This window comes from the organism of the source record quoted next, unplaced genomic scaffold, assembly GCF_019419815.1.
Source record: "Pyrus x bretschneideri cultivar Hongxiangsu unplaced genomic scaffold, Pyrus_bretschneideri_v1 Contig28, whole genome shotgun sequence".
Lineage (NCBI taxonomy): Eukaryota > Viridiplantae > Streptophyta > Magnoliopsida > Rosales > Rosaceae > Pyrus > Pyrus x bretschneideri.
In genome coordinates this window covers 5,162,350-5,177,333 of record NW_025999590.1, presented here as the reverse complement: position 1 = coordinate 5,177,333, position 14,984 = coordinate 5,162,350, and the positions used below count along the sequence as shown (strand labels likewise).

At 36.8% G+C, this 14,984-nt stretch overlaps 3 protein-coding genes across 3 annotated transcripts; all 3 read left to right on the top strand.

The window, feature by feature from the left end:
- Nucleotides 1-2,300: 2,300 nt before the first annotated feature.
- LOC125479358 (ribonuclease P protein subunit p25-like protein) lies at nt 2,301-5,412 on the top strand. The gene is made up of 9 exons (XM_048588582.1): nt 2,301-2,460; nt 2,734-2,866; nt 3,295-3,375; nt 3,475-3,563; nt 3,699-3,773; nt 4,186-4,247; nt 4,358-4,414; nt 4,699-4,887; nt 5,044-5,412. The coding sequence occupies exons 2-9, from the start codon at nt 2,744-2,746 to the stop codon at nt 5,121-5,123; spliced, it is 756 nt and encodes a 251-aa protein (XP_048444539.1). The 5' UTR covers nt 2,301-2,460; nt 2,734-2,743; the 3' UTR covers nt 5,124-5,412.
- Nucleotides 5,413-6,932: 1,520 nt separating this feature from the next.
- Nucleotides 6,933-9,694, top strand: LOC125479359 (probable 26S proteasome non-ATPase regulatory subunit 3). Its single transcript, XM_048588583.1, has 8 exons — nt 6,933-7,111; nt 7,220-7,407; nt 7,512-7,655; nt 7,765-7,901; nt 8,080-8,134; nt 8,214-8,324; nt 8,669-8,908; nt 9,027-9,694. The coding sequence occupies exons 1-8, from the start codon at nt 7,021-7,023 to the stop codon at nt 9,537-9,539; spliced, it is 1,479 nt and encodes a 492-aa protein (XP_048444540.1). The 5' UTR covers nt 6,933-7,020; the 3' UTR covers nt 9,540-9,694.
- Nucleotides 9,695-12,507: 2,813 nt separating this feature from the next.
- LOC103929198 (expansin-A11) lies at nt 12,508-14,106 on the top strand. Its single transcript, XM_009338358.3, has 3 exons — nt 12,508-12,691; nt 12,819-13,140; nt 13,445-14,106. Exons 1-3 carry the CDS (start codon nt 12,553-12,555, stop codon nt 13,752-13,754), a joined length of 771 nt encoding a protein of 256 aa, XP_009336633.2. The 5' UTR covers nt 12,508-12,552; the 3' UTR covers nt 13,755-14,106.
- The last annotated feature ends 878 nt before the right edge of the window (nt 14,107-14,984 follow it).

The following is a 14,984-nucleotide window of genomic DNA, read 5'->3' as shown; positions in this document are numbered from 1 at the left end:
GTAATGCAACAATAGAACGAAGAGTCAGTCGCTCAACCAATCATAGAATCAAAGCCGAAAGAATAAGAAGTGAAATCGATAGAGAAAGAAACTCTTATGACATCCATATATGGCTTGATGCATTCAGTGTGTTTGGGATTTGTACCATGACGAGCTCGACGAATACAAAGATCAATTCGTGATTCAATAATTTAGGATCCAATAAACATAAATTAAAATTTAGAAGGAATAAAGTGACGACGAGACGTTTGGGAATTGAGATTACGAGTTGCTGGGAGTGTGGGTGGAAGTGAACGATCTGATCTTGTTTCCCTTAGTCCTTATTTGACATTTTACGTGAGGATAAATTGGTAATTAAACTTTTTAATAAAGAGCGGGTGTAGAAATAAGACAGATGGGTGGTAATAGTAGCACTCAATAATAAATACTTGAAACTGAGAACTTAGACGAATTGAAAAAAAAAAAAATAGAGGTTTAAAATCAAATTGAAAGTTTACAGAGAAGATGAAATCACAAAAATACGACATTGTAAATTGTGTTTTTTGTTCATTGATATTTGAAAATTATGAGAGGCTCAACATTATATATGGGTCGGCCTCCACAAACCCTAAGGCTTTTATTCGTACTCAACTGGCCCAAAAGGTAAGATTGGGCGAGGTGAAATAGTAATTGATTGGAGACATAGACGGGGAAGGAATATTTTAGTAAAAAAAAAAAAAAGCAGCTTTTAAAAGACCCAACTATGCTTTTTATTAAAATAGCTTTTAAAAGCAATCTACATGCTACTTTTAAAAGATGATGTCTGGAGTATGTTGCTTTTAAAATAAGCAGAATATTTTACTTTTACCAAGCACTTTTTTACTGCTTAACTTTAAAGTGAAGCAGTTATTAGGAAAAAAAAAAAAAAAGCAATACCAAACAGGACCTAAGACTTCTCACGTGCATTTGAAAAAAAATACTACTAGACCTTAGTAACAAGTGACAAGTCTCTCTAAACTTACAATTAGGGCCAATGTAAAATTAATTGTCACAAATGTTCAAACTTTATGTATGCATAACGAACATGATTAATTTTTAGGGGTATATACGTCAACAAATACAATATCTATAGGGTAAACTAATAAATACTTGAAACTGATAAATACTTGGAATATATGATAATCGAGTTATGAGAAACAATTAAGAAAATAATTAAAGTTACACATATGCAATTCTATTGTATAAAATGGTAGAAAATAACCATCAACTTAACATGGAAAACTTAGACGAATTGAAAAAAAATAGAAGTTCAAAATCGAATTGAAAGTTTACAGAGAAGACGAAATCACAAAACTATGACATTGTAAATTGTGTTTTTTGTTCACTGATATTTGAAAATTATGAGAGGCTCAATACTATATATGGGCCGGCCTCCACAAACCCTAAGGCTTTTATGCGTACTCAGCAGGCCCAAAAGGTAAGATTGGGCGAGGGGAAGTAGTAACGGATTGGAGACATAGACGGGGAAGGAATATTTTAGTAAAAAAAAAAGTAGCTTTTAAAAGACCGAACTATGCTTTTTATTAAAACAGCTTTTTAAAGCATTTTACATGTTGCTTTTAAAAGTTGTTGTCTGGAGTCTGTTGCTTTTAAAATAAGCAGAATATTTTACTTTTACCAAACTCTTTTTTACTGCTTAACTTTAAAGTGAAGCAGTTTTTAGTAAAAAAAAAAAAAAAGCAATACCAAACAGGGCCTAAGACTTTTCACCTGCATTTGAAGAAGAATACTACTAGACCTTAATACTAAGTGACAAGTCTCTCTAAACTTACAAGTAGGGCCAATGTAACGACCAATTAATTGTCATAAATGTTCAAAATTTCTGTATGCGTAACGAACATGACTAATTTTTAGGGGTATATACGTCAACAAAATACCATATCTACAGGGTAAAAAAATAAATACTTGAAACTCTGATAAATACTTGGAAAATATAATAATCGAGTTATGAGAAATAATTAAGAAAATAATTAAAGTTACACATATGCAATTCTATTGTATAAAATGGAAGAAAATAACCATCAATTTTACAGAATATTTAACATGGAAAACTTAGAAGAAATGAAAAAAAAATAGAGGTTTAAAATCAAATTGAAAGTTTAAAGAGAAAGACGAAATTATAAAAATACGACATTGCAAAGTGTGTTTTTTATTCATTGATATTTGAAAATTATGAGAGGGTCAACACCGTATATGGGCCGGGCTCTACAAACCCCTTGAGGAAGTAGCAACTGATTGGAGACATAGACGGGGAAGGAAGTAAAGATCGTGGTTAGGGTAGTTTCGTGGAGACTATATAAACCAAGAGACAACCCCGCGCTGCGGATTAGGGCGTAAAAGAAAAACGAAGCCGTAGAAGAGGGCTTTATTTTTGTGTGGAGCGCTTACTTATCCTTTTTTGAATCACCACCACCACCACCGGTACGTTCCCCTTCCTCTCTCCGTCCAGATCCAACCCTCCGTTTCCTTCTCTCCCCTGTCGATTCTGCATGTTCCGCCTCCTTAGCTTCTGTTTGGTTTCCGAGAATCTGTTTTCCCGAGAAATTTTTTGATTTTGTTGTTTGTGTTGAGCTGTGCGTTTGGGACCTGGTTTTGTTTTGTTTGTCCTGGAATTTGTATAGCGTGATTGTTTAATTTAAATTTTCTTTTGGTTTTTTTGGAGATGATTAATTCTGTGCTTTTAAAAAATTGTAGGGCGGAAGAGATGGATCGTTACCAGAGAGTGGAGAAGCCGAGAGTGGAGACGCCTATCGATGAGAACGAGATTAGGATTACCAGTCAGGGCAGGATGCGCAACTACATCACCTACGCCATGACCCTGCTTCAGGTCTCTCTCTCCCTCTCCTCTATTTCTTTTGCTTCCATTTTTTGTGTTTAATTTCTGCTTTCGGATGCATAGAATTGAAAAAAAAAATTGAAAATAATGAAATTTTGTTGTGTATTATGATGAAACAAATTCAAACCATGATGTTAATCTTGTGTGTTTACCTGCTGCTGTTGATTTTCTGCTCGTATGCGATTATATGGTAGTATATAATGCGTATGGAAGTTTGAGAATGCGTAGGGATGAATGAATAAAGATTGAATAGAGATTTCGAATTTATGTTAGGTTTTGATAAACCTATATTACTTGATACAGCACCTTAGATTTTGCTTATCCAAGAGACTTCGGATGTAATTTAGGTTATTTTAGACCTATATTAGTTATTACAATACCTTAGGTTTTCTTTATCCGCTTGTGCCGCATCCTTGCAGGAAAAAGGATCGGATGAAGTTGTGTTCAAGGCCATGGGAAGAGCCATCAACAAGACTGTAACGATTGTGGAGTTAATCAAGGTTATGTGTCTTGTTCTGAATCGTTATATATTGTTTGTGAGATGTTTGTTTCCGTTCTTGGATTAGGCTGACAAGATATTCTTATTACTGTTGTTTCAGAGAAGAATTGTTGGTCTTCATCAGAACACTACAATTGGTTCCACAGACATAACTGATATCTATGAACCTCTTGAGGAAGGCCTTGATACGTAAGCCTAGTTTAAACTTTAAACTGTATTTTGAACACCTCTGATTTGTTGCAGTACCTCATGAGGGGTACTATTTTTTTGGCCTTGTCTGTTATTGGTGACTTTATACCTCGTGTTGTCCTGTTTTTGTCACAGTCTGGAGACAACAAGGCATGTGTCAATGATTGTGATAACTCTCTCAAAGAAGGAAATAAATCAATCCTCCATCGGGTGAGTTTCTACTAGTTACCTTTTTCTTGTTTGAAATATAACCCGAGGGTGTAGTCAAGTTGTCTTAGCGTATGTAGAATCTCTTCCTGACAATATATGGAACCATATTACTCAAAGGAGTGGAGGATCTCCTATAACTCTGGTTATTTATAAATTGTGTATCTAATACATGTATACACAATTTACATTGGTTATTAGCATTATGGATTGCTGAGTCACACATTAAGATATGTAAGAACCTTCTTTACAAATTAGGCTAAGAAATTATAGCAGAATAGTTGTATATGTTGTTACGGTCTGCAAGTATAAGTTGCTTGCTTTCATGTCGAAAATGAAACTCGGGTACTAATTATGTTCCGTTGTTCCTTTTCCGTTGTTCATATTAACATTTGTGAACTACTGCTACCATCAGGTATCAGCCCCCTTTACCTGCCGAGCTTGTGAAGGCATCAACGGAGATTGATTATGAAGGAGGTACTACCATTTTACTAACCACATTCATTTAATTAGCAATTGTCTTCTTCCCTCCCCCCTCCTCCTCTAGTATTACTCTACATTTTGTTGAACATTTCTGTTCTCTGCAGAGGGCACAACAAATGGTCGTGGACGTGGACGTGGCAGAGGAAGGGGAAGGTTCAGAGGTAGCCTGTTAGATTGTTTCTACACTTTTACTTGCCTTTTTCTATAATTTTCTTCTATTAATTCTGCTGGCACTTTAATGGTTTCCTTTACCAATTTCAACCCGGTATACCTTAATATAGATACGTTCTAAAATGATTTGAGTAATTGTGATTCAAGAATGTTGTGATGGTTTTAGGTGTCTTGATTGGTGGACAGTATTATATCCTGAATGGTAGCTAGTTTTCGATTTAAAACAGGCATTTGAAGTGTTTTAATGGTTAAATTGTTTTGATAATAATTGTAGGGAATGGCTTTGTCTCAACTGAATATGACGATGGAGGTTACGACCAGAGTCAGGGCAACTTTAGGGGTAGGGGCCGTGGGCGAGGACGTGGTTTCCGAGGCCGTGGAAGAGGAGGGTACAATGGTCCCCAGTACGATGCTCAGCAAGATGGAGGATACATTGAAGAAGCACGTGCTCAAGGTGGCCGTGGTATGTATATCTCCTTTTTTCCCCTTGTATATAGCCACACGAGAGTAGTGTGTGCATGCCCGGATTCTTTTGCTTGATTGACTTCCATGGGCAGCCCTGATGTAGCCAACCGAAAATTGTTTATGCGTTGGTTCTCAATACAATATTGGTGTGCAGGTCGTGGCCGTGGGAGGGGAGGGTTTCGTGGAAGGGGACGTGGCTATAGGTCAAATGGGCCGATCCAGGCAGCTGCTTGAGGTGCGATACAAGCGTCATTGGAACATCATACAAAAAAATGGCCAGTGTCAAGTAATGGACGCCTTATCTTATCAAACATCTATGTTTACAAGTTTCCGTTTTTTCCGTGTCGTTTATTATTATCCGTGGTATGGCAGACTTCTAATGTTAACTGTACGGCATGATCCCTGTAGATTTAGTTTAGAGTTCCATGAGGGAATCCCTCCGTTTTGTCGTGTAGATTTAGGTGAGATGTTTGAACAGTTGTAATTTTCCATCTGGATTGATAAGCGTATTCTTTTATTTTAATGTTGCCGAAGTTTTTGGTGTCAGAATTATCTCCCCCCCCGGGTCTCCCCTTCCCCTCCTCCCTCCTCCTTCCTCCTCCTCCTCCTCCTCTTTCATTTTTGGTTTGCAAGAACAGTATAATGCATGTTTGTGGTGCTTTTAAGATGATGAATGTATTTTTAAATGCGAAGATTTGTTGGGTGCGGGTTTGTATCCGAAACGTATGGTTTTGGGCCTCAATAAATGGTATGATAGCATCATAAGGTATTGTAATATTTTCCTTAATTCACACGTAAAAGATTTCTTAAAATTTAATTTTATATTTTCTCAAAATTTATGAGTTATAATTCAGTTTTTAATTGGGTTTTCGGAGTTTTTGACTAAATATATTGCATGCGCTAAAAAACTCTCTGACCGTAGCATACAAAAATTCATTTGGTAACGTGTGCATGTTAAATCGCAATTGTGGTTTGGAACTTGGGTTGGATCGTGTTTTGAACCCAAAGCTGAACCAACCCAGACTGCACTCACCCCTCTATCTAATGATATTTCTCTTAGTTGCAAAGTGAAAGATTTCGGGTTTACCTCAATTGCGACGTAGTTTAATATTCTTCTCCTAGAATTTGAGTAAAATATCATTGTATCAGAATAAAAATTTGTATAAAGAATTATTTTTAAAAGTGTAATATAAATGTATTTTTTTTCCTAAGTATAAAAATTTAAAGTGAACAATGAAAATTTTATAGTGGCAATAACATTTTTTTTTTTCCTATTTTGTTTCTTCAATTTTTAATGGCGATATTTTGGTTCCTCTCAATTGATGACTGAAATTTGACTTGAAGAGAAATAAAACTTGAAAAAAGATTTTTAAAAGGTTATAAATTAAAAAAAATTAATGGAGTCTTATAGACTTTATTTGTATTTCAGGTGAATTCATTCAAAATGGCCTGATTCCTTAAAACCTTAAAAAAAAAAAAAAACACTATAAAATCCATCAAATCCTTCACTTTAAATACTTTAAGATCAAATTCTAACACTATGTATGAGAGAAATAAACTTATAATTTGGATCAAAGTCAGAATTTATAAGTTAACATGTATCAATTCCCTTGTTTGAATTTATAAACATAAAAGTTTAGAATTTTCGCGAGAAAAAAAAACTTGGAATTTGTGATCTCCAATTCCCAAGTTTAAATTCAATGTATTTATGTGTCATTTCCCAATTTCTATGATTGAGCTTTTAAAAATAAAAAAAATTCCTATTCAGTTCATTTGTTCCAAACATGGAAATTCACAAATTCTAGAAATAAAATCTCGGTATTTCAATTTCCATCATTTTAAAATTCTTTAGTAATTTTAAATTTCTTCATCCAAATATAATGTAATTAAATTTTTATAAATTACTTCAAAATCTTGAATAAATACATGCAGATTTCTATGAAGTTTTATAAAATTTTAAAATCTTTATGAAACAGTTAATACTCATAAATTCTACTTTGATTTAAAATATTGATAAATGTCACAGAATTTGTAAACTCTTTTAAAATCCTATAAACTGCCTGCAACCAAGAGAAAAAGCAGGTGCTGCAAAAATTCTGGTAGGTAGGTGTTATTGAAGGAGAAAGAAGAGATGAGTACTCAAGACGTGCAGATGAAAGACGACGAATCCCAATCCCAATCCAAACCCTCTTTCCATTCCGATTCAGCTTCCACTCTGCAGCGTAAGCTTCAAAATCTCTGTCTCAGATTTCTTCCAACTTCTAGGGTTTTCGTTTCCTCATCAGTTGCATATCTAATTCTGAAATTTGGGGCTTTTCCTAACACCGTAGATTTGAAGGAGGCGGCGTCGTTTATTGAGGCCGCTTCCTCCACCAAAGAGGTCCGCAGAATATCCCGCGCCGTCCGCCTCACGGTTGCGCTCCGCCGCAAGCTCACAGCCGGCGTGCTCTCTGCATTTCTCGATTTCGCTCTTCTTCCCGGTTCTGAAGCACACCAGCATTTGTCTGCCTACCTTAAGGTGTTTGAATAATCGAACAATGTTTATTTACTGTTACATTAATTTCAGTCAATGTTCTTGTTTGAATTCGTGCAAATTATTGTGTTTGAATTTGTACTGCGCAGAATGATAATCATGACATGGAAGTTGACAATGATGCTGCAGCGTCTGCTGTTCAAGCTCCGGCAAAGCACTCGTTGCCCGAGCTCGAAATCTACTGTTACTTGCTTGTGATTCTTTTTCTGATTGATCAGAAAAGATTCGATGAGGTTGATTCGATAACTCTGCTCTTCTTATTTGATTGATTTCTCCATTGTCTGTATTGAGTTTTGCCAATTTTGAAAACTTTCTTTTCTTTTCCATGCGTCATTCTTTCAGGCGAAAGCGTGTTCCTCAGCTAGTATTGCTCGAATTAAGAGTTTCAATAGAAGAACCGTCGATGTTCTAGCATCCAGATTGTACTTTTATTACTCGTTTTGCTATGAGCTGACCGGAAATCTTGCTGAAATTCGGGGGTAAGCTGTTAATTGACCCAATATGTCTCTTTTGTTTGCAACGTTTAAGTTTAACCTCTCGCTACATATGTTCTTATGCATGCTTGTACACATTTAACACATGAAAGGAACCCTGAGGACACTGGTTGCTCTGTCGGATTGTAGTATCTGCTCTAATTTCATTGCATCTGTTTTTTAGCAACCTCCTTGCGCTGCATCGCATTGCCACATTGCGTCATGATGAGTTGGGTCAGGTGAGTGTCCAAGGGGATTACAGTTTGTTTTGAATTTGGGACGTTAGAACTTAAAACTATATGGTTTGTTTTTATGCAGGAAACACTTCTCAACCTGTTGCTTCGAAACTATCTCCATTATAACCTGTATGACCAGGCAGAGAAGCTAAGGTCTAAGGCACCACGATTTGAAGCACATTCAAACCAACAGGTACAGCAATCTCTATCCAGATTATATAACAAGAATCCAGTTTTATAAAGCTAGAGTCTCGGGAGTTATCCATTTTTTCCCTGTTGGAGCTTTGCATTCCTTAAGAACTTGCAACTGCATTTTGAGCTTTGTTTTCCCCCCTGAAACTTTGTTTACATTTCTCATGGGTTTTTTTTTCTTAAACCTTTTCAAGACTCAATATTCGAGTCGTACACTTCACCAGCTTTCTGGTGATATGTGCCTAATGGTGTCCATCAATGCTTGTCAACGTTCTTTACCAGAATTGGACATCGTGTTTGAAGTGTCTAAATTGCGAATTTCTAAGACAATTGTTTTATATGCAGTTTTGCCGTTATCTCTTCTACCTTGGAAAGATTCGGACAATACAATTGGAGTATACAGATGCAAAAGAGTCTCTCTTGCAGGCTGCTCGTAAAGCCCCTCTTGCAGCCCAAGGTTTCCGAATTCAATGTAACAAATGGGCTGTCTTGGTTCGCCTGCTGCTTGGGGAAATACCAGAGAGGATCATCTTTATGCAGAAAGGAATGGAAAAAGCTTTGAGGCCATACTTTGAACTTACAAATGTGAGTCTACATTCTCATGACTGTTAATCGTCTTGCCTAAATGATGTCTGACTACTTGCTTAAATATCAACTGATAAATGTTATCTCCTTTTCTTTTTCAAATTGTTGGCATTGTCAGGCTGTTCGAATCGGTGATTTAGAACTATTCAGAAATGTTGCATCAAAGTTTGCTGGCACTTTCGGTACGGATCAAACCCACAATTTAATTGTTCGGCTGCGACATAATGTCATCAGGACCGGATTGCGGAATATCAGCATCTCTTATTCGCGCATCTCGCTTGCTGGTGTTGCCGAGAAGTTAAGATTGGTTTCAGGAAACCCAATTGCGGATGCTGAGAGCATCGTGGCCAAGGCTATCCGCGACGGCGCCATTGAGGCCTCGTTAGATCATGCAAATGGGTGGATGGTGTCCAAGGAAACTGGAGACATTTACTCTACTAATGAGCCTCAGGCTGCTTTCAACTCCAGGATTGCCTTTTGTCTCAACATGCACAACGAAGCAGTTCGGGCCCTGCGGTTTCCTCCAAATCCACACAAGGAGAAAGAGAGTGCTGAGAGGAGAGAGAGGCAACAACAGGAGCAAGAGCTTGCCAACCATATTGCAGAGGACGACGACGACGACGATTTTTAATGCGAACTGTTCCTTAAGTGGTTCATGATTCTAGACAGATAGTTCCTCCTTTTCATTTAGACACCCGGTATTAGCCTCGAATTTTAACTGTTATCAGTTGTTATGTTAAATACTTATTCCTGCATTTTTCAATCTCAAATCTTCCCTTTGATGCATGCTAGCCCCCAATTCCAAATCACGAATTGCGAAATACACCAAAGAGCGTGTTTCGCGTTTATCACATTACAACTAGTTATTATCCTTTATCCTATAGTCCGATGATTTAAGCTCGTTTGGAAGTGTTTTTAAAATGAATGAAAGTGCTTTTAGATAAAATGTTTTTGGGTTTCAAAAGCACTTGAAATAGTTCTTACAATAAGCACTACTTACGTGCTTCTTGCAAGAAGCACTTTTAAATGCTTTTTCATGATGCACTTGCATTTTAAGTAAGGATTGATTTTAATTATATTTTCAATAAAAGCGATTTCAGTCATTTTAAAAGCACTTTCAAACGAACTTTTAGATGTTAAATATTGGTCATTGTAACTTTGACTAAGAATATAACAACTAAAAAACCCCAGAATAATAGAGTTTACATGTACTTAAACAACCACATATTCTTTTGATTCACGACTGATCTAATTTCAATTACGTAATCAGAAGTGTAAAAACCTTCACAAAACCTATCAACTCTCTAAAAGTCAAAAACAAGTTTTCTCTCTAGTTTCCCAAGTTTGCACACACTCTTGCCGCCAGCCCTAGCCTGCCGGTGGCTACCCTTGTCCAATCTCCTTGCCATCCTCTTTTCCTCCTTCTCCTGTTCCCTTTCTCTTTTTTTCAACTTCCCTGAGTTTTATCTCTATTTCTTTGAGCCCTGTCTCAAATTTTCCCACGAGTTTATCTCACTTTTGGGCTTCATGTCCCTTCTCTTCTCCCCTCCCTCTCCTTTGGCTGTTTCTTTCCAAATTCAAAACTGCATTTTCCCTTACTTTTTCACCTTGTCTCCCTTCCACATAATCCATCCCTAACCCGTCTTATGTTCTGATATGCGCACTCTACGCCATATATGATTTCCAGATTTATTTCCCTCCTTTATTTTCCCTACCCCAACCGGCATGACGGATGTCCCTTGAGGCCAAGTGTTTTGCGGCTGCCAAACTAAGGGTATTTTGCATACCCCTTTAGCCTCACCTTCTATCCATGTGTTACTGTGTTTGTATATATTTGCAGGGATTAGTAGATGAGATTTGGATCTGGTCACTATCTCTTGGTTCTTGGTTTTTGGTGAAAAAATCTGGATGTGGTGTGCTTTTGGTTGCGGGTTTGGTACTTTTGTGATGCGAAGTCTTGGTCGATTTCACCACTCAATCATTTTCTCTAGTATCTGTGTCAAGTAGCTGTTGACAAGACTTTCGTAGCGGTGACAGCGACTGATGCAACTTTCTGGGGTCATAGATTAAGGAGGTTTTAGCTTCTGCTTATTTAATTGGGCTGAAATTTTATGTATTTGTTTTTCCCCAATGTATCAAGATTATTTTGCCTTCATATATGTTGGCATGTAACATTCTTTCGGATTAATGAAAATTACTTTTCAGACAAAATGGAAAAAACACAGAAGCGTACAGTGTGAATATAGGATCACAAAGTCCTTAATGGCGTGTACTATCATGTGCAAGATTTGAGCAGTTGACTTTGAATCATTTAAGCAACAACTGAACAACTTGAACAACTCCTAACCATCACACTCAAACGACCTTCTGATTTATTGAAGGTATACAATGTTGTTTGCTTTACGTAAAACCTCCTGAGATTGCGCCGGGAAACTTTATGGTTTTTCCTCCGCCCTTTTTTTTTCTGGGTTTTTATTTGTCAAACAAGCAAATGGGTCTCAGAACTTAATTTGGTTTTGGGGACTTCATGTGATATTGTCAAATTATTTCTTATATTCTATTGTATGGGAGCCTTCTAGATCTCAGTAGCGTATCTCAGTAGCGGTGCTTAATAAACTATATTACGAGTCGATGGACTCTCTCTCTCTCAAAAATGCTCGACGGTGCTGCATCACGATTCACGTGGCAACTGTCATGAAAATACTTGTACGATCAATACCAAAACTTCATTCCCAAAAATTCAAATTCATTTGTTTTTTTTTTCTTTAAACAAAGCAACGTGGTTATATCTGCGTGACGAATTCAGGAATTTTTCTTTTCTTCATAGGCCAAATATAAAAAAAGAAGTTTATAAGTTATTTTTTACAACAAAATTGTCTTATTGGTTAGTGAAGGAATCTTAACGATCATCGTACATAAAAGATTGAAGAAAGAAGTTGCGATAAAATAATTTAGGAATATACAATCTATTATATTAAATGAAGGATATAGTTGATGGTTTCGTGTAAAAAGGGCATATACAATCTATTATATTAAAATATTCTTCGTAGGAATATACAACTAAGGAAAGTGTAGTGTGTAATGTGAAAAAGGGGTCATGTGTAATGCAAGAAAGAAGAACGATGCCATATCATATAAGGTCAAGCCTCAAGGAAGTAGCATGTGAAGTTGTGTACTACGATACGACCCTGAAATATATAAGTTCCAATCATACAAAAACACATTAAAGATTTGCCCATTTTATCTTCAAATAGCAACAACCTGCAACTTGGATTTCTGCATTTTGATTATTCCCGGCTTTTCTGTTGGCCAAGAGCATGTGGAGTGGAGGTGGGAGCGAGAGACAACGTGGAAATAATTGCTGAACAATTCAGACTTTGCAGAGAGACAGAGAGATGGATAATTCAATTTATTATTTAATTAATAACTTAATTAATACACCAAATTAATCATATACGTGCAATCCGGCTGCAGAGATTCCATGTGAGGTGGTTGCATGGGCATCACTGAGTCGATCTGCTCTCTTATTTATACTTTGGAAATTCCCGATTAATGTAAATACACTCCCAAATACCAATCCCCCCCCCCATACTCTCTCTCTCTCTCTCCCCCCCCTATACTCTCTCTCTCTCTCTCTCTCAACAATGGCGATGCTCATTTTTCCATTAGCAATCTTTCTTGGAGTATGTAGTCTCTCGACATATGTCACTGCATTCACAGCATCTGCCTGGAGTAGAGGTCATGCCACATTCTATGGAGGCAGTGATGCCTCTGGAACTATGGGTACGTACGTAGTTGATTTTCTTCTGCGTTTATGCGGAAGTGCTTTCCTTACTAATATATTATTATGATTAACCGAACCCTTGACCTATCCTAATTCTAACATGTTACGGGTTTTTATGCACTGCAGGGGGAGCTTGTGGATATGGCAACCTGTATTCCACCAGGTACGGGACTAGGACGGCGGCTTTAAGTACCGCCCTGTTTAACGACGGAGCTTCATGTGGACAATGCTACAAGATCATATGCGACTTCAAAACAGATTCTAGATGGTGCGTAAAAGGAAGGTCCGTGACAATTACTGCAACAAACTTTTGTCCTCCCAATTTAGATCTTCCAAACGACAATGGAGGATGGTGCAACCCACCCCTTCAGCATTTCGACATGGCTCAGCCTGCCTGGGAAAAGATCGGGATTTACAGCGGTGGCATCATCCCTGTCTTGTTCCAAAGGTAACTTTAATTAGCCCGAAAACTAAGCTTTAATCATTGAATTAGTTCGAATTCGACCATTAATTTCTAATCCGAGGTTGATATGTTATCGATATGGTGTTAATATTATTGTAGCTTCCATTATGTATCAAACATGTTATTGACCATACCGATACAATGTCAACGACAATCTATCAACATGTTATCGACACGTAGATATTCGACAACTTCAACGCGTTCATCTTCTCCTGCACAAAGAATTTTTGTATTGAACCCTTTGTGTAGTACTACATATATTTATGGGATTTGGATCGTGTGTGTGCAGGGTACCATGCAAGAAGAGGGGCGGTGTGAGATTCACAATAAATGGGAGAAACTACTTTGAGCTTGTGCTGATCACCAATGTCGGAGGAGCCGGATCTATCCAATCTGCTTACATTAAAGGATCCAACACTGGCTGGATTGTAATGTCCAGGAATTGGGGAGCAAACTGGCAGTCCAACGCCTACCTCAACGGCCAATCTCTGTCGTTCAGAGTCACCACAACCGACGGCGAAACTCAACTGTTTAACAACATTGTTCCCGCCAACTGGGGATTTGGCCAAACGTTCGCCAGCGAAGTACAGTTTTCATAAATAATCCGGTGTTGTGGGTTTAATGAATTCAAGTGGCTGCCTTCACGGTTCTGGGTTAATCAACGGCAGAGGCGTGCTTACGTTATTTTTAAGAGGCAGCCCGCCACATTTTTTGGGTTTATCAAACTACGTGGTTATATATTGTCATTTTTTATACCCAGAAAGTATGGTGCTCGATCCCAATTCAACATCGGTGTTGTACCGTTTGAATAAGAAGCGCCGTCAAAGATGCAGCTTCAAACATGTAGAATCATTTGCCTTTTCCTACAGAAATTATAATCATCATATATTCTTGTAATATGATTTTTTTTTGTCGATTGTAATATGAATTGTTACTATAATTGTTAAATTTTCTTGGAAATGCCCTATCTTTCAAGTTGTACTTTATTAGCATGATTATTAAACTGTATGAGCTTTGGTCTGAAATGTATATGAAATTAATTTATATGGCCTGAATATAAAGTTATTATGACGTTTTATATTAATAACATAATACAATGTATAATTTATCTCTATAATGCATTATATCATTGCCAAATCATCTGAAATGTTCATGAAATTGACTTGTATGACATGCATATAAAGTTATCACGACTTTGTTACTTTGTGTCATAAAAGTTATTATCGTGAAACACTTTTATCCTTGTAATGGGATGCTAGTTGTCATTTCTGACGAAAATTAGGTTATCTGTGCTTTTGTCATTTGAAGTTGTTGGGCTTTTTAGAAAAAAACTGGGCCTCGTATTGTAGGCCTTTTGGCATTCTCTATGGACATCGGACAAGGAGAAGATGACAATGAGAATCTCGTTTTCAGAGTACGACAATGAAAAATAATGCTACCTTAAAAGATACTACTTAGTCATACAAAATTATGGGCATCTTCAAAAGAGATGAAAAAAATTACCACATAAAAATACAACAGTAAATAATAGTAGCCAACTCTTTCCAACCGAACCTTCAATTTCTTACGTGACGTTGAATCATTTGAAGGCAAAACCTTTTGCTATCAAATTTGACAGCAGATGTCAAATTCGTTAAATGATTTTTTAATAGATTAATATAATATATAATAAATGTTGTTACGTTTTTGAAATATTTGATTGGTTGCCTTAATCATTGGACTCCACAAAAAGATAAAAAATTTATTAAATGACATTATTATTTAACATATTGGGTGGAGCAAAATATTGTACTAAATGTCAAATTGCCACATAAGTTATCAACTATCAT

What these genes read in the sequence shown, in the direction of transcription:
- LOC125479358 (XM_048588582.1), top strand. Translation starts at nt 2,744, where the DNA reads ATGGATCGTTACCAGAGAGTGGAGAAGCCGAGAGTGGAGACGCCTATC. An exon ending in AGGAAGGGGAAGGTTCAGAG is followed by an intron (nt 4,415 to 4,698) that starts GTAGCCTGTTAG and finishes TAATAATTGTAG; the next exon opens with GGAATGGCTTTGTCTCAACT. An exon ending in ACGTGCTCAAGGTGGCCGTG is followed by an intron (nt 4,888 to 5,043) that starts GTATGTATATCT and finishes ATTGGTGTGCAG; the next exon opens with GTCGTGGCCGTGGGAGGGGA.
- LOC125479359 (XM_048588583.1), top strand. Translation starts at nt 7,021, where the DNA reads ATGAGTACTCAAGACGTGCAGATGAAAGACGACGAATCCCAATCCCAA. An exon ending in ATCAGAAAAGATTCGATGAG is followed by an intron (nt 7,656 to 7,764) that starts GTTGATTCGATA and finishes TCATTCTTTCAG; the next exon opens with GCGAAAGCGTGTTCCTCAGC. An exon ending in AATCTTGCTGAAATTCGGGG is followed by an intron (nt 7,902 to 8,079) that starts GTAAGCTGTTAA and finishes TCTGTTTTTTAG; the next exon opens with CAACCTCCTTGCGCTGCATC.
- LOC103929198 (XM_009338358.3), top strand. Translation starts at nt 12,553, where the DNA reads ATGGCGATGCTCATTTTTCCATTAGCAATCTTTCTTGGAGTATGTAGT. An exon ending in TGATGCCTCTGGAACTATGG is followed by an intron (nt 12,692 to 12,818) that starts GTACGTACGTAG and finishes TATGCACTGCAG; the next exon opens with GGGGAGCTTGTGGATATGGC. An exon ending in ATCCCTGTCTTGTTCCAAAG is followed by an intron (nt 13,141 to 13,444) that starts GTAACTTTAATT and finishes GTGTGTGTGCAG; the next exon opens with GGTACCATGCAAGAAGAGGG.